At 51.8% G+C, this 21,626-nt stretch overlaps 1 protein-coding gene across 7 annotated transcripts in view; it reads right to left on the reverse strand.

The window, feature by feature from the left end:
• Positions 1-21,626, reverse strand: part of PREX1 (phosphatidylinositol-3,4,5-trisphosphate dependent Rac exchange factor 1) — a 203,575-nt gene that overhangs the window by 17,802 nt on the left and 164,147 nt on the right. For all 7 annotated transcript variants that reach the window (XM_078371900.1, XM_035298857.3, XM_078371899.1 and 4 more), the window contains exons 16-28: positions 18,630-18,772; positions 16,715-16,807; positions 15,630-15,778; positions 13,810-13,895; positions 10,878-11,014; positions 10,102-10,222; positions 8,430-8,617; positions 7,952-8,113; positions 7,055-7,265; positions 6,376-6,634; positions 3,216-3,422; positions 1,790-1,878; positions 73-155 (exon numbers count right to left, since the gene is read on the reverse strand). In XM_078371900.1, coding sequence (XP_078228026.1) covers positions 73-155; positions 1,790-1,878; positions 3,216-3,422; positions 6,376-6,634; positions 7,055-7,265; positions 7,952-8,113; positions 8,430-8,617; positions 10,102-10,222; positions 10,878-11,014; positions 13,810-13,895; positions 15,630-15,778; positions 16,715-16,807; positions 18,630-18,772 — 1,928 coding nt within the window. The remainder of the gene's footprint in view (positions 1-72; positions 156-1,789; positions 1,879-3,215; positions 3,423-6,375; positions 6,635-7,054; positions 7,266-7,951; positions 8,114-8,429; positions 8,618-10,101; positions 10,223-10,877; positions 11,015-13,809; positions 13,896-15,629; positions 15,779-16,714; positions 16,808-18,629; positions 18,773-21,626) is intronic.

Below are 21,626 nucleotides of genomic sequence, written 5' to 3' on the forward strand. Positions count from 1 at the left end.
CGGGTCACGGGCCCGCCCCAGGTGTGACGGGAAGAACCCAACGTTGTACCAGGAGTGGGGCAAAGGTCCCACCTGGTTAAAGAGATGCTCCAGGCAGCCATGAAGTTTGTCCTGCTTGTCAGATGGGATCCGCATGTCGCAAGGCAGCTCATCTCCTGGCGGGAGGTAGAAGCCACAGCCATTAGCCATTCCTGCCCCACCTCACCCCATCTCAACCACCTTCCCAAGAGGAGGATACAGCTACAGAACTCCAAACCTACAGGGGATCTGGAGTCTGAAGACCAGGTCCTGGCTGTGAGCCACAGGGCAAATCACCTGACCTCTCTGAGTCTCAGTTTCTTCATTTGCAAAATAGACAACAGGCACTAATGCACGACAAGACTGTAAGGCACTGTTACTGTTTCCATTCTGCAAATGAGGGACTGAGGAGCAGAGAGAAGGAACCAGAGGCTGCGACCCCTGATTCCTCGCCCGGCTGGTTCAGCTACACCAGCTGTCACTCCCAACTCCTTCCTACAGCCTCCTGGGGGCAGTTTGTGCAGTTAAAGATCTTATGTGATGAAACATTCATCTAAAGTTCAGCAATTTCTTCCACTTTGCTAGAGCTCCTTTTTCGTCTGTCAATTAAAGTATAATTAAAATTAAATTGTGATGCACAGATTATCTCTGAAAGGACACACAAGACTGTAGTGACAGCAGGAACAGTGGTGACAGCCTGAAAACCAAGGGCTGGGGGGAGACTTGTCACCGTGCACCCTCTGGTGCCTTCTGAATTATGCACACTGTGTGAATACTCAACCTACCTGCAAAATGAATTGCTTTAAAGTCTGAAGTAAACGAGACTAAAATAAAAACCAATTTCAGGCTTTCAGTAAATATTGTAAATAGAGTATGATCTAATTTATAAAGTATTGTCTATGCCTGTCTGTCCAGCCATCCCCGCCTGTCCATCCGTGAATTCACAGACTCTCACCAATGAACTCAAAATGCTGGCAAGGGTCATTTCTGGAGGAGATGATGAGATTCTCATTCATTTTTATGTACTTCTTTTGTTTGCTTGTTCTTTGAGATGGAGTCTCACTCTGTCACTCAGGCTGGAATGCAGTGGTGAGATATCGGCTCACTGCAACCTCCCCCTCCCAAGTTCAAGCAATTCTCCTGCCTCAGCCTCCTGAGTAGCTGGGATTACAGGTGTGCACCACCACACCCAGCTAATTTTTGTGTTTTTAGTAGAGATGGAGTTTCACCACGCTGGCCAGGCTGGTCTTGAACTCCTGACCTCAAGTGATCCACCCACCTCGGCCTCCCAAAGCGCTGGGATTACAGGCATGAGCCACCACACCCAGCCTTATGTACTTCTTTGAACTGCTCCATGTCGTTTGGATTTTTGGTTTGTGCATGTTATCATTTTTACATAAACCCTGAGGTTAACCTGTTTATTGTCAGCACACTCATCACAGCCACTCATCATACATGAGCGTACACAAGCACACAGAACTGCACCATGCATGCTTCTATCTGTTCCATGTCCATGACATTCAGGGAGAACATCAGCTCCAAGAGGGCTGAGAAGTTTGTTTCATTCACTGCCGCATTCCCAGCACCCAGCACATAATATGAGACTCAATTATTGCTGAATGAATGGATGGAAGGAAATCAAGTACAGGGCCATGTAATAAAATACAAAACAATATAATGCAGAGGAAAGAAAGTACAATAAAGTTAACTAAAACTAAATCTCACGGGGAGGAGCCTCTCCCTGAGCACAGGCTGCTGCCGCTCCACTCACCAGACCCCATCTCGTCGCTGCCCAGGTAGGAGCTGTTACTTCTCACGCTGGTGTAGGACAGGACCGAGTCCCGATTGCTGTTACACTCGCTGCAGAGGGGCCAGAAAAGGGGCTGAGTCACCCTTAGCTCAGGCCATCTGATCCCAGCACCCGAAACCCACTTTCTAGAGTATAGACAAAACCCCTGGACCCTCGGGTGGGCATGCAGCCGAGAGAGGGCGCCGAGCACCAGCCCTGGGTGCGAAGGGCAGGGAAGACCAGCCTGGTGGGTTTTCCATGCCTGAGGGTTTGGAAATGTTTCTAGGCTCTAGCACAGAAAGGCAGAAACGGGAGGAGGAGGATGAATCACTTCCACTCAGGTGTCACTCTGTCCAGTGGCCCCAAGGGACAGCCTTGCCTTGAGACGCCTGCCCCTTCCACACGCAACCACACAGCTCTGTCTTCTGTCTCCCCAGCCCCCAGCTTGGCTGGAAACCTCCTGAGGACAGGGACCTGGGACCTCAGAACCACAATCCTGACATTTTTTTCTTCACTTTTTTGAAAATTAAAGGAAAAACTGGAGGACCCAAAAATGTAAGAATGAAATCCCAGAGAGACAGTGAAATCTCAGACTGCAGACATGAGGCTCTGAGGACCCAGAGTGCAACAGCGGCCAGCGCGCCTCCTTCATTCCACAGGCGCCAGGTGAGCTGGGAACAGGGGTCAGGCAAATCCCTTGACGACTGGAAGAGCATTAACGCTGGGAGGACGGGGCGGGGAAGGCTGTCTTCTCAAACTGTTTCAGTTCTGAGTTTTGCCCACAAACAACTGGAGCACCCTTCTAAGATTCCACATAAACACAGTGGGCAAATGTTATGTCACCTTTCACTGGGACCGCAGGGCTTGCTTATCTACAGGAAGGAATTAAACTTGCCCATGATATGGCCTTATTACAGGAAACTGAGTTTTAGTCTATTTAACCTCTACTCAGGACCTTACCGATCTTGTTATAATTAACCAGTAGAAAATTTAGATCTCAGGTTAGGAGGCAAAAAAACAAATGTATTCTTCCTCCTTGGACTAAACAGAAATAGCGTTTGTTTCAGAAACCGTATGTCTTATACTGAGCTTTTGAACATGCCATAGAATCTTGCCCTGTGTTTGACAACATCGTGTCAGCATGTGTGCGGTGACACCGAGGCAGAACAGGTGGGTCCACGTGGCGTGAACCCTAAAATGTCAGCTTTGAGGCTGGGAGTCTAAGTGGGCTTTTGGGATGTGCTTTGGGGACTCAGATAATCCCCCAGAACCACACTATCAGCAACAGCACCCTGAGCCCACTGCACCCTGGGGAATGTCCACTGATCCTGACATTGCCATGGCTCTGTGGCCTCACCTGTCTGGGGCCATCCTCATCTAACCCCAAGCCCCCCACGGCGGAACCCACCTGTAGGAGTCGCGGTAACTCATGGTGTCATGGCCTGAGTCCTCCTGGTCCTCCTCGGCCACCTTGAAGCACACCTTCTTGATGCCTCCATGGTCACTCCTGTCCATCTCGTTCTCTTCACTGACCAGGGGCAGGGAGGAGGCCTCCTCAGCCAAGGAGGGGTCACAGGACCCTCCCGAGGTGGGCTCTGTGATGGTGGACAGCAGCCTATGAGAGCAAAGACCTTGAAGTCAGAGACACAGACCTTTGTGTCCCTTCCCTGAAAATCCACCAGCAGCTACAGGCATGAGCACTGGCCCTCCCACTGGGCTGTGAGACGCGCAGCTGCTTCTTTCACGGCCAAGCTACACAAGGCTATACCAGAATGCAAGCCACAAAGCTTTTTCTTTAAAGACCCTGAGAGTAAATCCTTCCAGCTTGATAGGCTTCAGGGTCTCAGTGACAACCACTCAACCTGCGCTGCAGCAGGAAAGACCTGGACAGTGTGGAAGCATATGGGCGTGGCTGTGTTCCAATGACACCCTGTTTCAAAATGAAAGCAGGCTGGGTGTGGTGGCTCACGCCTGTGATCCCAGCACTTTGGGAGGCCAAGGCAGGCTGATCACCTGAGGTCCGGAGTTTGAGACCAGCCCGGCCAATATGGAGAAACCCTCTCTCTACTAAAATATAAAACTCAGCTGGGTGTGGAGGTGGGTGCCTGTGATCCCAGCTACTCGGGAGGCTGAGATAGGAGAATCGCTTGAACCCAGGAGGCAGAGGTTGCGGTGAGCTGAGATCACACCACTGAATTCCAGCATGGGCAAAAGAGGGAAACTCCATCTCCAAAAAAAAAGAAAAGAAAAGAAAACAACAGGCCGATGGGCCACGGATCATCAATTCCCGACGTCAGGTGTGAGTGATGGTTCAGAGCACAGTTCTGAAGCTAGCAAAACCCCAGATTCAAATCCCAACATTGCCATCTCCTAGCTTAGAGACCTAAAGCTAATTTAAACACTGGGAGACTCGGTTTCCTCATACGTAAAATGGGATCACATCAGTATCTGTATCTTAGCCTCCTGTGACAATAAAGCGAGTTAAAATGTGAGTAAACAGGCTAGGCCCTGTGGCTCACACCTGTAATCCTAGCACTTTGGGAGGCTGAGGTGGGAGGATCTCTTGAGCTCAAGAGTTCAAGACCAGCTGTGAGACTGCATCTCTGTAACAAATACAAAAATTAGCCAGGCATGGTGGCATGTGCCTGTAGTCCTAGTTACTCAGGAGGCTGAGGCAGGAGGATCACTTGAGCCCAGGAGTTTGAGGCTGTGGTGAGCTATGATCACATCATCACACTGTAGCCTGGGTGACAGCTGGATAAAGTGCTCAGAACAGTGTCTCATGCCTTCTAAGTGAGCAGTGATTCGTAAGTCATGGCTAGATGTACTCCTACCCCATCTCCACAAAGTCAGTAGCATGATTAGCCCCATTTGACAAATGAGGAAACCAAGGCTCAGAGAGGTTAAGTGACTTGCCTAAGTTTGCACAGCTGATAAGTAGTAGGACCAGGACTTGAACCCAGGCCTCCTCCTAGCTCCAGAGCCTACACTCCTTTTCCCCCTTATCATGGAATACTTCCATCATACACAAAAGTAGAGAGAATATGAAGAGCCCAAGTATCCAGCAGGGCGCTGCAACAGCAGCCGCTCAGGTCTACCTTGTTTCCTCCGTCAACCCCAACACTTTGTATTTCCCTGGAGCATTTTTGTTGTTCTGTTTTGAGACAGGATCTCGCTCTGTCACCCAGGCTGAAGCGCAGTGGCGCAATCGTGGCTCACTGCAGCCTTGATCTCCCGGCCTCAGGTCATCCTCCTGCCGCAGCACCCTGATGAGCTGGGACAACAGGTGGACGCCACCACGCCTGCCTAATTCTAGGATTTTTTTTTTTTGTAGAGACAGGGTTTTACTACATTGCCCAGGCTAGTCTCAAACTCCTGGGCTCACGCAATCCTTCCAACTCAGCCTCCCGAACTGATGAAATTACAGGCATGAGCCACCGTGCCCAGCCTGCTGGAGTATTTAAAAATAGTCCAAGATAGCAGGTAATCCCCCCTATACCTACTTCCACGGGTGTCTCCAATACATACAGACTTTCTTTTAAACAGGTGGTTCCCAACTGGGGCAATTTTGCCCCCTGGGAAACATTTAGCTATGTCCAAAGACATTGCTAGTTGTCTTAACCGAAGAGGAATGTTGCTACCAGCCTCTCACGGGTGGAGACCCCGGATGCTGCTGAACATCCTCCTACGCCCAGGATGGCTCCCCAGCAAGGAGTAATCCAGCCCCAAATGTCACTGGTGTCGATGGTGAGAGACATTGCTTCACACATGACCACAGTGCTCAACAACACCATCCAGCTCCCAGTCTGTGGACAAACATCCCTGATTGTTTCAAAATGCCACCTCACACGGGCACACCAGAAATGGATTTCTAACTGGGTTCAGATGCTGCATCTGGCTGGTCCGTCTCTAGGGTCTCTTTAATCTCTAACAGTTCCCCCTCTTCCCCACGCCTGCTTCCCAATCATTCGTTGAACAAACCAGGTCATTTGTCACGTAGAATCACCCACCCTCCAAATTTGGCCAAATGCCTCCCCAAGGCGCCACTGAACCACCCTCGGCCCCTCATCCTAGAGCTGAGTAGTGGGAGCCGGAGCCTTCATAAGGTGACAGCCATATCTGCTGGCAAGACCCTCGTGGGGGGAGCTGTGTGTGTGTCCTGTTGTATTACAGCTAAAGGACCGCCTGCCCAGCTGTCTCGCTATCTGTGATATTAAAATTATAAAGTTCCCCCCAGAATCTTTCAGCAGATGGTTTTAGCCTCACTGATGAGCACTGCCTATATCCGTAATATTTCATCAGAGCAGTGGTTCTCAATCAGGGATGATTTTACCTGCAAGGGGGCATGTAGCAGTGTCTGAAGACATTTTTGGTTGTCACAAGTTGGGGAGGGGCTGCTACTGGCATCTAGTGAGCAGATGACAAAGATACTGGAAATAGCCTATAATGTCCAGGACAGTCTCCCACCCCACTACAAAGAATGATGCTACCCACAGTGTCCACAGAGCCAGGACTGAGACACCTGCCTGCCCCCACTCACTCCGAACACCCCTGGGGCCAGGGCTCACCTGTTGATCTGGGTGACATACTGCTTCATCTCCTTCAGGGCCACATCCAGTTTGGTGAAGAGCTGCAGGTAGGCATCCTGGATCTCGCGGTCCTCCTGCTTGAGCAGGAAGCTCAGGCCCTGGTCTTCCTGGCCAACGAAGCTGCTGTCATGGAGACCCTTCCCTTGGGGATCACTCTCTGCAACAGGCAAGCACTTCCAGGAGGGGGCAGCCATGGTGGTGACGCAGTGCTGGGTATAGGACATGGGGTTCAGGTGGCCTGCAGAGGAGGAAGGGAGAGCTCACTGGAAAACAGTCCCCAGCATCCACGGGGCCTTTGGGCAGAACAATAAAACCCATTTCAAGGATCCCAGTGAAGGAGGAAATTTTCCCTTTTAAATACTCTTAATGCATTCAGTTACTTCAAGAAGAATGTTCCAGTCTGGTGCTAACATTCTTTTAACTACTGTGATCTTTTTCCTGCCTGCAATACAGACATGATGGCCAGCACCCCAGCAGACATCATCATCCACAAGGCATAAAGCCATATCTAGAGATGCTGCCCCACAAAGACGGCCAGTCATCCCTGATGACCATGGAGCTGCCATTCCAGCCCTGGCGGCTGACCTTCAGATAGTTTTCTGTTTAAGATCTGGAGTGCAGAATCTGAACCCAAGTTCTAATAGACACACTCAGGTACCTTGCTCCGGGTCAAGGCCGATGAGGGAGGGTTTGCGTCCAAAGCGGATGCTGAAGGACCTGCCCACTGAGGGAGTGGTCTTGGGGTAGGACACTTCCATGAGGTTGATGTGGCAATTGGTGGGGCAGAAGTCCAGGCCACACAGCGGGTGGGGCTCCAGGGTGGCTTGTTTGAAGGGCGGGCTGACTCTGCTCTTCAGCTGGGCTGCAAACTGAGAAAGTGGAGGCCACGAGGTCGTGAGTCAGAGGGCAGGGTCTGGAAATGTTGGCCCACACCCAGTATCCACTTTATCCTGGCCTAGGACAGATGTCCCACAGTTGGACAAAATGCCAGTAGCTCCAAATGAGACAGGGAACCCTTGTACCATATTTCATGACTCCAGATTTCAGGGAAGGCCTGGAGGAACCCAAGGCCTCTGGGTGCCCACCCATCCCTGGCTCCATTTTGGCTACCCCTGAGCTGTCCTTGAGGCACTGTCTCTGCCCAACCCTCGGTTCCTGAAGTTCAGGGTCAGGGTGCCTCTCCAACCCTATGGCGACTGGAACTGGGTGAGCCAAGTGACCCCAGCCAAGCCAACAAGAGTGCCTTGGAGTTAATTTCACCTGGGCTGGCTGAGGCTAGAACTACCAAGGGCCCATGTGTCCCCACCACATGAGAAGGGCCTGCCTGAGAGTGAACCCAACACAAAGGAGAACGAAGCCAGGAGATGCAGAGAGGCCACACTGCCATGATGCTGTGTAAGTGCACCTCTGTCCTGTTCGGTAATACACACCATACATTCTCCTGTTCGTTTCAGCTGAGTTGGGTTGGGCTTGACATTTACAACCCAAATATCCCAAGCTGAGACGCTATATCTGAGACCCGTTGTCAGAGACCCCGAAGGGAGCGGGCAGGCACCTCCTGGTAGCAGGCAATCCTCTGGCCAATGCTCTCCAGCTTGGTGTCACAGATGTTGCGGAACTCAAAGTGAGGCATGGTCACCATGGCGCTGCTCAGGGCCATAAGCCGCGCGCAGTTCTCCACGAAGATGCTGTCATCAGCAGCAAAGGCCTCCAGGATCTGCAGAAATGTCAATGGCTACTAAGCACTGCCCATGTGCCAGGAGGGTCCTGAGCAGTTCACCCGCAGTGACTCCTGTTCCACTGGTAATATCCCCATGAGGGCAGGTATATCACTGGCCAGTGTTGCAGGGGGGGTAAAAAGGACAAGACACTCTCCACTGTCCCACACTACCCTGTGGTAGGAGAAGGACCAGAATCCAGGGCTCCAGGCTTAGCCGAGGAAATGGGATTCAGGTGTTCCACCCAACCTCTGATACAAGAAACTGCCTTTAATCTCTCAGGGTAGGGCAGGGCCAGGCAGGGCCCAAGGAGACCTTGGCAGTGAGGCCGAAGCAGCCACGGGGCTCCACGATCTTCTCCAGCACGTGGCACCTGACGCCCGCTGTGCTCACGTACTCATACACCACGCCGTGTTCCAGATGCACGTTGTCCACAGTCAGGCTGACCACGGGGCTGTCCTCACACAGGCTCAGACGGGGACCCAGGGACAGCAGCGGGAAGGCTGGAAGCCAAACGAGGTGACATCTCAGCAGAGATCAGAGTGAGGGGAGGAAGGCGAGGCGAGGAGGACTTTGGAGGAAGCCTTCTAGGCAGGGGGCACACCAAGAGCAAAGACCCCAAAGCAGGAGTACATTCAGCCAGAGTAGCCAGAGCAGAGACGGCAAGTGGGGAAGTGATGGAAGGTGCTGGAGAGCCAGTCTGTACAAGATCACACAGGCATCGAAGGCCACGGTAAAAACCTGGTTTTGGCCGGGCACGGTGGCTCACGCCTATAATCCCAGCACTTTGGGAGGCCGAGGTGGGTGGATCACGAGGTCAAGAGATCGAGACCATCCTGGTCAACGAGGTGAAACCCCGTCTCTATTAAAAATACAAAAATTAGCTGGGCATGGTGGTGCGCGCCTGCAGTCCCAGCTACTCAGGAGGCTGAGGCAGGAGAATTGCTCCAACCCAGAAGGCGGAGGTTGCGGTGAGCCAAGATCGTGCCATTACACTCCAGCCTGGGTAACAACAGTGAAACTCCATCTCAAAAAAAAAAAAAAAAAGCCTGGTCTTAGCCTTGAGGAGGGAGAGAGCCACTGAAAGGATCTCTTCTCATTTAGGGGAATAGCCTCTGGGAGGAGAATAAGGCAGAACAGGGAGAGCCGTGAGCAGGCTACTGCAACAGTGTTGGTAAGAAATGATGGTGGCTTGGACCAGGCAGCTGAAGCCGCCAAGGAAATGGACTCTCCCCGACAGCCCCAAGGAGGACCACAGCGCTGTGGACACCTTGACTTCAGCCCAGTGCGACTTCGACTTCTGACTCCAGAACTGTAAGTAATAACTCAGTATGTGTTGCTTAAGCTGCTGGGTTTACGGCACTTTGCTAGAGCGTCCATCAGAAACTGACATAACACTGTGGAAGAAATTTATGGACAGGAAAAAAAAGTGATGTGTAGAATCTGGAAATGGAAGTGGGGTACAGAAACAGCTGGGCTGGTTACAGCTCAGTGTTTGCATTATTTGAACATAGTTTCCACGAATTTTGTTATCCAAGGTAGGTCCTGTATCCAATCTCCCAGGAATATGAGAGATTCCAACTTGTAGCCATGTGCAGGGGTGCACCTGTAATGCCAGCACTTTGGGAGGCTGAAGCAAGATCACGTCAGCCCAGAAGTTAGAGACCAGCCTGGGCAACACAGGGAGACCTCACCTCTAAAAAGTATTCTAAAAATTAAAAATGTATCTGGGTGTGGTGCTGCATGCCTATAGACTCAGGAGGTCGAGGTAGGAGGATCGCTTGAACCCGGGGCTGCAGTGAGCTATGGTCACACCACTGCACTCCAGCCTGGGTGACAGAGCCAGACCCTGTCTCCAAAACAATAAAGCAAACCTGCTGGCACGGAGGTGGACCAGCTGGGGTGGGGGGGACACAGGAGAGGACCCAGCCCCTCTGGAGTCTCAGTCCCTCTGGAAACTCCCCTCACGCCATGCCCTGTCCGTTACCTGATTCAGTCTGGTCTTCCTCCTGGGCCCGCTCACCACTGGGGTCCTCACTGGGGGCCTCCTGGGTGGCTCGCGCTTCCTGGGCATCCTCGTGGGTATGGTAGATCCACTGGTACAGGCCCTGCCAGAAGCCAGAGTAAGGGGGCAGCCGTGGTGCCAGCAGGTAGGGAGGAGGGACAGGGCCGAGGTGTGAACTGCCCATGGATTCCAGAGCTCTGGAAACTCACTGGTGACCACCAGTCACGGTCAGTCCTCACCATTCACAGTCCATGCTCCATACAGAAGCCAGGGGATGTGAAAACGTGAGGCAGAGCCATGGGAGCAGACATGTAGCCTCTCCTGTGTCCCCAGGGTCTACGAACGCACCTGGTGCACAGAGGTGCTTAAAACACACTTACTGAGTGAACCAGTACATGAATCAATGAGGGAATATCACCCTCCACCAGGACCCTGGCCCCCAACAGAAAGGAGTATCCACTTTTAACATCACATGACTATCCACCCAAGATGCCTATGTGGTAAGAAGAGGGTCTGGTCACACCCATTTCACAGCTGTAAAAACCAAGGCCACAGGGTATCATGGCTCAGCTCCTCTGGTTTAAGGAGGCAGAGCTCAGGCCCAGCTGCGCCCTGCTGGGTCAGCAGCCCCACCCTACTCACATCTAGTGGTACATGCAGGCTTTTCTCCAGAGAATAGAAGACAGCCCCCGGCCCTCAGCCCCCTACCCCCCACCCAGCAGGACTTCCCTAATGGCCCTGGCTGCTGGTCAACTCACCAGGGCCTCTTCCCGCCGACTCCGGAATGCCTGGAAATGCTCCAAGACCTCAGGGGTAGCATCATTCATCACGCTGCTGCCGTTGACCTTTAGAACACACTGACCAGGACACAACCCAGCAGCCATGGCCTCGGAGCCTAAAAGGACAGCAGAGCATGAGACTGGATGCCAGGCAAGGACAAGCAGCCCGCTGAAGGCTGTCCCCTACCTCCTACCACTGCAACCCCCAGACACACGCCCAAAGACTCCACCTCCAGCCCCATAGCTGCCCTCTGACCCACTCCAGGGCAAAGAATGGACTGACATTCTCATTTTGCAGAAGAAACTGAGGTTTAGAGAAGTGGTGGCTGGCCCAAGGTCATGCAGCAAGGCAAGCTGGATCTGATTCAGGTCCATTTCACTCTAAAGCCTCGTCTCCTTTAAAGTCCAGCAGCCGCCTTGTGCTACCGGCCAGGATCGGCCCCATTTGGCAGAAAGGGAGACAGGCTCAGAGAGGCTAAGCCCCGCTCTCTCAGTCGAATGGCCAGAAGCCAGGATTCAAACCACGCCTACTAAACTCCAAAGGCAAGTTTTTTCAGCTATTCCACAATTCCCAAACCGTAGGTCTTGATCCTGGGATTTTTTGTAATTCATGTAAAGGTGTGGAAATGCCAAGCTTTGCCCAGACATGGGGCAATGCCGGACCCGAATGGTGTGGTGGTGTCAAGTACAGCCCCTAGAAATTTGCATGACTTCAAAGCCTAGCTCTGCCACGGACTGACCCTGGAACCTTCAGCAAGTTCCTTACCCTCTGGACCTTGGCATCCTGATCTGTAAAATGGGAATACTGTAATAATCCCTGCTCGGAGGGTCCCTGGGAGATCCGATGAGCTAATACATGAGCAGCATTTAGCATCATGCCTGGCACTCAATAAGTGTTTGAGAAATATCAGTTGTTTTCCTCTTTTTTTTTTTTTTTTTTTTGAGATGGAGTCTCGCTATGTGGTCCAGGCTGGAGTGCAGTGGCCTGATCTCCACTCACTGCAAACTCTGCCTCCAGGGTTCAAGCGATTCTCCTGCCTCAGCCTCCCGAATAGCTGGGATTACAGGTGCTGCCACCACACCCAGCTAATTTTTTGTATTTTCAGTAGAGACAGGGTTTCACCATCTTGACCACACTGGTCTCAAACTCCTGATCTCAGGTGATCTGCCAGCCTCCACCTCCCAAAGTGCTGGGATCACAGGCATGAGCCACCACACCTGGCCAGCTGTTTTATTCTTTTTGCCTTCTTCACCTATGAACACATATGACTACCTATTGTCAGTATCTCTGCAGATGAGAAATCCTGTCTCAGGATTTCTCACCAAGGCACTGCCAATATTCTGGGCCAGATAATTCTATGTGGTTCTCTGGGGCTGTCCTGTGCACTGCGGGCATGTCCTGAGACAGGATTTCTCACCAAGGCACTGCCGATATTCTGGGCCAGATAATTCTATGTGATTCTCTGGGGCTGTCCTGTGCACTGCGGGCATGTTTAGCAGGCTCCATGCCCCCACTAGATGCCAGAAACAAACCCACCCCAGTTATGGCAAACACAAATGTCTCCGGACAGTGACGATGTCCTCTGGAGAGGAGGCTCAGCTGCCAAAAGATAGCAATCACTACTTTAAGGACAAAATGAAACCCTACTTTAAAATATTATTGGCTGGGTGCAGTGGCTCACGCCTGTAATCCCAGCACTTTGGAAGGCCAAGGTGGGTGGATCATGAGGTCAGGAGTTCAAGACCAGCCTGGCCAATATGGTGAAACCCTGTCTCTACTAAAAAAAAAAAAATACAAAAATTAGCTGGGCGTGGTGGCGCATGCCTGTAGTCCCAGCTACTCAGGAAGCTGAGGCAGGAGAATTGCTCAAACCCAGGAGCAGAGTTTGCAGTGAGCTGAGATTGTGCCACTGCACTCCAGCCTGGGTGACAAAGCAAGACTCCATCTCAAAAAAAAAAAAAAAAAAAAATATATATATATATATATATATATATACACACACACACACACACACACACATATGTATATATATATACACACACACATATATGTATATACATACACACACGCATATATATGTATATATACACACACGCATATATATGTATATATACACACACATGCATATATATGTATATATACACACACACATATATATGTATATATACACACACGCATATATGTATATATACACACACACATATATATGTATATATATAGATACACACATACATATGTATATATATATACACACACATATATATATATCAAATTATCAATAACTGTCTGTCATGATACGCATTTTCTTAATGAATGCCTAGTAAATGCACAACTATGACCACACAAGTGAACAATTTATGTTTAAACTGGGGGGACACTTAGATGCAAAAAAGTTTTGGGCTCCAGTATCACAGACTGCTTGGTTCCATCTCCAAGACACAGTGATACCTTTAATAGCACACGAAGAATAGGCAATGCAGAAAGCAGAGGTCTTGAACCAGTGGCCCTTGGGTGGGATCTGGCCACAGAAGGACTGCTGCCAAGCCCCCAAATTCCTGTTTCTGGCTTCTCTTAGAAAATGGAGTCTGGTGAGAGTGGGACCACATTCCCGTCTGGCAATAATGAGCTCCAGCTGAAGAGCCACTGCTCCCTCCAGAGTAAACATGTATTTTTTCACCGTGCCACAGTCCTCACCGCTCTCTACTGTCGTCCACTGGGATCGCTACTCACTTGCAGTCGGCCTGACTCCAACAGGCATTTGTGTTTCAAGTCTTGGCATCAAGCAAAGAAAGTAAGTGCTGGTGGTACACTGTCTGGCAGAAGCCAAGAATTCAGAAGGCTCTGAGCTCCTGCCACACAGACTAACCCACCGTCTCCTGCACCTTCCCCTCTCTCCAGGCTCCCACTCACCTCTCCCCACAGCATAGACGTATGGCGGGGCAGCTCCCCGAATCTGGAAGCACAGTGTGTCCGGCTGGTCGGGGATTTTGATGATCCTGCACCAGGCAGAAGCGTCAGGGAAAAGGCCATGAGGAAAAGTGGCATCGCTCCTGATAACCCCAGGGCTGACCTAGAGAGTCTCTGCCTTGGAAACACTGGGAAAATCCAGCCCAAAATAGGAACAGCGACACCAGGCTTTCCAGCTCCAAAATACATTGAGAACCGTCAATCAGGCAGATCCCAAACTTCCAGGATCCTGGATTAAGCACTACCCGCTGGCCTGCCCTTAGAACTTCTATCCTCCAGGGAAATTCCAGACCACCCTCCCACACCTTCTCCAGCGTTCTCTGGGCCTAGGGCCCTTGGAGGTGAGATCAGCACTCCAGCCAGTCAATAGTTTAACAATTGCAGGTGGGAGGGTGAGAAGTGACCCGGCACATCTCGGTGCTGACCCAAGAAAAACACTCACACTAGTACCCTTGGAAGGCAGGTCTGGGCCATTCTGTGGGACGATCCCCAAAGCAGAGAAGCAGCACCTGCCAGGGTGGGCAGTGGGTGTCCCTGCTCCTGCAGTGTTGGTGCCCTGCCCACATCCCCATCTAGGGCACGTCCAATCATCCCTCCCATTCCCCCTGCAGACAAAGCTGTGCTGGGTGCCTGCTCACAAACCCAGGTGTCTCCACAGCTTTAAGCAGACACATTCCACCTCGGCACTCTCTGCCACTTCCACATGCCAACCAATCTATCAACCACATTTTCCCTAAATCAAATCACGCCTTTTTCCTGAAATCGTCATATTTAAAACTTGCCATCCCTCCTGTCAAGAGAAGATCTGTCTAAGGGAGAAGTGAAAAACCAGAGGCATAATTTTTCAAAGAGAAAATACTTTGCTTCCCAGTACCCACACCTAGCAGGGTCTGCCTCTCCTGCCTGCTGCCACACTCTGCTGAGCCACCGCCTCTTCAGTTTCACATGGTGCCACCTCTGCCTCTGACATTCGGAGCTCCAATTGCAGCTTCCAGTGGCTCTTCATGGGTCCTTACCAGGGGCCTCCAGGGCCCGGACCCCGTTGCCCCACAGACCTCACTGCCTAGATTGCCCTCTCACTCACGGATGAGCCCTCCCTCTCACTCACCCCCCAGCCCTCCCTCTCGCTCGCCCCCCAGCCCTCCCTCTCACTCACCCCCTACCCCTCCCTCTCTTACCCCCTACCACCCCCTCACTCACTGCTCCAGCCCCATCAGTTTCCTTCTGCTCCTCCAAAGCACCAGACAAGGTCCACCTCAGGGCCTCTGCCCTGGCTGTTTCCCCTGCCTGAGGCCCTCTTCTTCCAGAAATCCCCTCTCATCTGCTTCAGGTCTTCACCCCCACTTGCAGTGCTGCCTCCCTGGTGGCCATCCCTCTGCACATTCCAGCTCCTTTCTTGGGTTTACAGAAACTTACCTGTGGCATGCTCAGCAGGCTCGCTAGCACAGGCTCAGGGTGTGCCTTACTTCTCTATCTGTGTATCGTCTGTCTCCTGCTCCCTCTCCCAACTAGATCTGAGATCTATGAATGGCAGGAACCATGTGTCCCCACACGGCTGGACCCCCGGGGCCCCAAGTGCCACCCGGCACAGAATGGCACTCCATAAACATCCACCGAATGAATGAAGGTCCGGCTGGTGTTGTATGCCTCCAGCAATGGGTCACAGCCATGGGGGACCAGGACAGTTCATCCCACCTCAGCCCTGGGCCACCACTCAGCCTGAGAGGCAGGGCTGCTGGACACCCTGCTCCAGGGACACTCACTCTTTGGCCTTGGTGGCCACCAGGAGGCGCAGAGGGCGGCGGGAGCAGAAGGACTGGTTGAGGATGGACTCCACCTCCGAAAAGGGACGCAGGAACACCAGGTCCTCATTGATGGAGTAGATCTTCCTCCCAACCTGCAGACCGGCCATCTGTGCGGGCCGAGAGGGGACAGACACACACACAGTTACTAAGCTCCTTCCCTCCTCACCAAGGAACCTCAAATGTGTTCGGCAGAAGGTGCTCGCCCAAGGCATCTGGCAGGCCTCGGTGAGCCGGCCAGGGTGACTGCGTTCTGTCTGTGGTAAGCAGTTAAGGGGTACAAGGACCTGATTCTGCCTTAGGAGCCACAAAGGGAAGCCCATGGGAAGGCAGCTGGGAAACATGTTCCTCCTGGGAGAAACTCTGCTGAGGCGTGACCCTGTTGTGTGGGAACACAAGGGTTCTGTGAGGGCCTTATGTCTGTGAGGGCCTGGCCAAGAAAGACGAAGAAATGCTGACCCGAACCAAGACTGACAACCGTCTCCTTGGAACCGCTCACATCCCTGGCAAGGTCAGCCTAGCCGCTCTGGCCATGGGCATGTGGCTACTTGTAGCCCAAGGCATTCCTAATTCCCACAGGGGCAAGCCAGCTCGGCCAGCACAGCAGGTGCATCTCCCCCACCCATCTCTACAAGCCCCAGGAGAAGCTGGACAGCCCAGATCTGAATCCTCGGCCAGCCACGCCTAACTCTCCTAACCTATCCCCCTCTAGGCTTTGGGTTGAAGGGCAATGAGCTTATCCTATTCAAGCCACTGTGACTTGGTGCAGAAACCTATTTTTTTCTGTACCTCCCCAAAGCATCCAGCAGAGGGCAGCAGTGGAACATACCAGGAGCACAGCCCTGGGCCTCTGCGCTTACTCCCAGCACGCCCAGCCACTGAGGACAGTGTGTCCTGGACTCAATTTCTCCATGTGGGCCATGAGAGAAGAGGAACCAGTGGTCATTCCAGAATCTCCCAGGCTTGGCTGCCTCAAGGAGCGTGGAGAGAGATGCCCCACTCTGCTACCTGCTCATGGCCCCTGCCAGCTCCCCTGAGGGCCTCACCTCGGCCAGGGAGCCCCTCTGGACAGACTTCACCACCACGGCCTTGTTCTTCTCCTCAATGTCGAAGCCATAGTCCTCCTCCTGGGGCAGGATCTGAGGGCCCAGGGCAGAAGGAACCCAGTCAGGGAGCGAGGCGGGTCCACCGCAGCCCCCACAGGACCATGACCTTGTCCCAGGTCTAGCACGGAGGCGGCCAGATCCAGGCTGGCGAGGCACAGCAAAATGCAAACAGCACCTGGCCCAGAGCTGGTGCTCAATCTGTGCCTGCCTGCTGCTGACTGAATGAATCCCACAGATCCAAAGGTGTCCAGCCACCAAGGACGTGGAGTTGGGGAGTTTAGGGAGAAGCAGTTTAGGGTGGGATGGCAGGACGCTGGAAACAGGTCTGGAGGTTCGGCAGTGGTGGGGATACAGGGAAAGGCACTCATTCAGTCAACAGACACTGACGGAGATGCTGCCCATCACACAGCCAAGCAGTTCTCATGGGTGCCAGAGATACCATCTTGAACAAGTCAGACCGGCCCAGTCCTGCTTAGTGGGGGAGGCAGACTAGAAACAAATAAACAAAGAAATGTAGGATGTGATGCAGGGAGTATACCTAGTTGGAATTAAAGCACTTAAGAGGATAGGGCATGGCAAGGGGTCAGAGGTACTATCAGAGAGAGCTGAGACTGAGTGCAGGGAAAAACAAAACTTAATAAAGTGTGGAGAAACGAGCTCAGGCAGCAGGCACAGCATGTGCAAAGGTCCTGAGGGAGGCCCCAAGGCACTGGAGGGTAAGAAAAGAGATCGGAGGTCAGGTGCAATGGCTCACAATTGTAATCCCAGTACTTTGGGAGGCCAGGGTGGGAGGATTGTTTGACACCAGGAGTTCAAGACCAGCCTGGGCAACATAGCAAAACTGTCTATATAAAAAATACAAAAATTAGCCAGATGTGGTGGTACATGCCTGTGGTCCCAGCTACTGGGGAGGCTAACGTGGGAGAATCACTTGAGCCCAGGGAGGTTGAGGCAGCAGAGAGCCATGATCGTACCACTGAGCTCTAGCCTGGGCGAGTGAGACCCTGCCAAAAAAACAGAAAAGAGGGGAAAGGAGAGGAAGGGAGGGGAGGGGAGGGGAGGGGAGGGGAGGGGAGGGGAGGGGAGGGGAGGGGAGGGGAGGGGAGGGGAGGGGAGGGGAGGGGAAAGAAAGAGGGGGGAAGGGAGAGAGAAGGGAAGGGAAAGGGAAGGGGAAGGGAAGGGGGAGGAAAGAGGAAGGGAAGGAGAGGGGAAGGGAAGGGGAAGGGAAAGAGATGAGAGCAGGGTGGCTGGGTGGAATGAGAAAGAGAACATAGGAGATGAAGCTGGAGAGGCAGGAAGAGTCTTGCAGGCCATAGTGAGAGTTTGAATTTTATCCTAAGTGTGACAGGGAGCACTGGAGGACTTTACAGTGAGAGGAATGAAATCAGAGGGAACAGCAGTCCCCACAGTCCTATGGGAGAAAAGTTAATGGAGCCACCTTCATAGGAGTCAGACTTCAGCTCCAACCCTGGCAGTGGCCAGAGAACTAACCTCCCTGAGTCTCTGTCTTGACTGCCTGCCGTGCGCCACGCGTTAAGATGGGGGCTGCTATGGGGTATGCGGGATGAGTCACTTCAGGAGGCCAACTTCTCTATACAATGTACTGGGAAGGGACAGGAAAAGCAAGGGGATAGGAAGGGAGGTCTGCAAGCCCAATCTCTTTTGTTAGGAGGGTAGTCTCAGCCAGTGATGCAGCCTAGCCTCTTGACAGAGTTGCCCCAACCACCTAGAATCCCCCACAGTCTGGTAGTCCAAGCTGAGCCCCCTTCTCTAGCCATAGCTGGAAGGTCATCCAGCTCCCAGGCCTGCAGGCGGCTCTGGAAAGGAAGGGGCATCAGCTTAGCTGTGCTCCTACCAGCAGGCGCTTGGCCAGAATGTTCTCCACCAGCTTGAAGTCATTGCGAAGTTGTTTGTTCTTGCTGCTGGTCCCCTCCATCTCCTCATCAGCGTGGAAGCGGAAGTACTGGGACTCATCCCTGAACTCACTCTTCTCCAGCACTGCAAATCCACAGACATGCACTCAGTAGTCAGGTTCACATGGGAAAGTTTTAGCCATGTTTGCCAACTGGAAGGCACAGGCTGGAACTAGGCCACAGACATGTTTGATTTGGCAAACACTATTCTATTAAAATGGAATCATAGGCCAACACTAACATATTAGGATATTTTCACAAAGAGATCTAGCTTTCTGACTTCTCTTGAAAAGTCAGAATTAGCCTCACCTGCTATAGAAAGATATTAATATATTACAAAACCATAGTAAAAAACACAGTGTGGAACTGCAGCAGAAACAGATCAATAACCAGTGGAAGGGAACAGAAATCACATAAGAGGACTAAGTGTTTGTGGGAACTTAGTCTATTATGATGATACATGATCACAGAGTATTCTATAGATAGTGCATGGAAAACTGACTTGCTGGTGGGGTAGGGGAAACTGAATCCCTACCTCACACCATATACAACAATAAACTCCTAACGGATTAAAAGACCTACATATGAACAGTAAAAGTAAAGCTAACAAAACTAAATATAGGAGGACATCTTTGTTCTAGAGTAGAAAAGAAGTCTGTGCATAAGACCCTCTTGTACTAGACTAAAATTAAGGACTTGCATTTAATAACAACTCCATTGGTAGACAGCAGATGTGAAGATAACTACAGTGTCCAAAACCAACAGGAATAAATATCTGGAATATAAAAAAACCTCTAACAAATCAACCAGAAAAAGCTGAGAAACTCACAGATAAATGGGGAAAGGATACAGTCAATTAACATAAGCAAACTCAAATGAGCAGCAATTTGTGAAAAGGTGTTCAAACCTCTTTAGTAATCAGAAAAAAATGATGCTGCAACACTTTAGACCAAAAGTTGGCAAACTCAGTCCCCACAGGCCAAATTTGCTCCACTACCTGTTATGAATAAAGTTTTAATGGCACACAGCTACAGCCATTTGTATTTGTATTTATATTATCCATGGCTTCTTTTGAGCCACAAGGACAAAGCTGAATATTGTGACATAAGCTATATGGCCCACAAAGCCTAAATTGTTACTAAGTGGCTCTTTACATAAAAAATATACTGACCCCTTTCTAGGACAAGCTAGGGAAAAGAATAAAAATAACCAGTAACAACCAATTGGTGATCTGATCCCTGTAATTTACAACTTAACTAGGCACCTCCCAGTGCCAGGCACACTGGGAGGCATGCTAAGTTCATCCACTCCCTGGACAAGGAAGGAACTGCTGTGTCCCTTTCATAGAAGAGGAGACTAAGACTCAGAGCCCTAGGTCACAGAACCAGCAGGCAGCAGAAGGACCCTCATCGTGGCTCCTTCCTCTCCTCCTCCTCCTCCTCCTCCTTTCCCCACACTGCCCAGCCAGGCCTGGTAGATGAGGCAGGGCTGAGTGTAAACAGTGCATAAAGGGGGCAATCAAGGCTTGGGGAGGTAATGACAGCTGTTGGAAGCCAGTGGGTGCCTGAAACAAGGGAAACCAGCTGCCTCAGCCATGAGCTCTCCCCCTTGTCCCTGAAGACAGAGGCTTTTTCTGTATTTGGTGACTCTGTGGAAAGCAGCCGGGGCCGTTTCTTTCTTTCTCCTCAGTTTTCTGGGACATTTCACCAGGAACTCTACCTGTTTGCGAACCTGTTTCTCAGGCCACCCCTGTTACCTTTTTGGAGAAAACAGACACACAAAATGCCACTTTCACCAGAGCTGGGGAGCCAGGCCCCAGGGGGCTGCTGGCATCCATGCCACTATAAACATTAAGTTAGAAAAGTCCAGGAGTGGGAGGAAGAATTGCAATGTTGCATATTGGCCAAAACATTTGTGGAAAACAGCGTGGAATCCCTCAGGTCCACGAGCTCAGCCAAGTGAGCCACCGACCTCAATACCTTTCCCGGCTGCTGGTCCGGCTTTATAGGATACTCTCAGATCTGGGTTCAAACCCCTGCTCAGCCCATTCCTGTCTTCATGCCCTTGTGCCTCTCCCAACCTCAGTTTCCTCTTCTACAATAATAATAACAGGACCAATGTGCTGGGGTGGCTGTGGGGATTCAATGGCAAGCCTCAGTTTCCCCAAATGTGCCTAAAGCAAGAGGGCCAGACCCCAGGCCAGTCGTCAGGTGGAAATATTCTAGGGTCTGTGGGCTCAGTTCAGCCCCAGTTGGAGGCGCCTCGGAAGGTGCCACAGAGGCCCCTCCCTGTGGCCCATCCTGCACCCCACCCTGTATTTTGCTGCAGCCAACCTGGAATTGGCCCTTTCCTATTTTAGCCTATTTTTGAGTTTGTGGCAAGGAACAGAGGAGCAGGATCACGCCCTACAATCTCTCTCCCTGAGAGGCCCTGAGAACGTCAGGATCGCCCGGGAGTCACCACCCAGCGGAAAGTCCACAGCCAGCAGTCTTCCCGGAATAGCAGCTGGGGAGGACCCCTAATTACCCTTGCCCACAAATGAGAGGTTATGCCCAGCTGACTGGCAGGAGGCTCGGGCTGTCAGAGGGCCCTGAGGGGAACAGAGCAGCTTCTGGGAATGAAGGACTTTGATGAGATGAGGTGGATGGGTGTAAATGCCCTCGGCCTCCCACGCTGGCCCTGACCTGCCCACCTCAGCTGGGGAAACCGGAAGCTAAAGAGTGAGTCCTACTCCCGCAAAACACTGGGCATGCTAAGCGCAGATGAGGAGACAGCAAGGCCTTCAATGGAAAACTGGGGAAACTGAGACCCAGAGAGGCACATAGGACTATTGAGAGTCAGCTGAGTTGGGGACCTGCTGGCCACAAGGCAGGGGATAGACCCAAAGGCCTCTGAGCTCTCCAGCACGTGGCTCAATCTGCCAAGGGAACAGCAAATCC

Source organism: Callithrix jacchus, chromosome 5, assembly GCF_049354715.1.
Source record: "Callithrix jacchus isolate 240 chromosome 5, calJac240_pri, whole genome shotgun sequence".
NCBI lineage: Eukaryota > Metazoa > Chordata > Mammalia > Primates > Cebidae > Callithrix > Callithrix jacchus.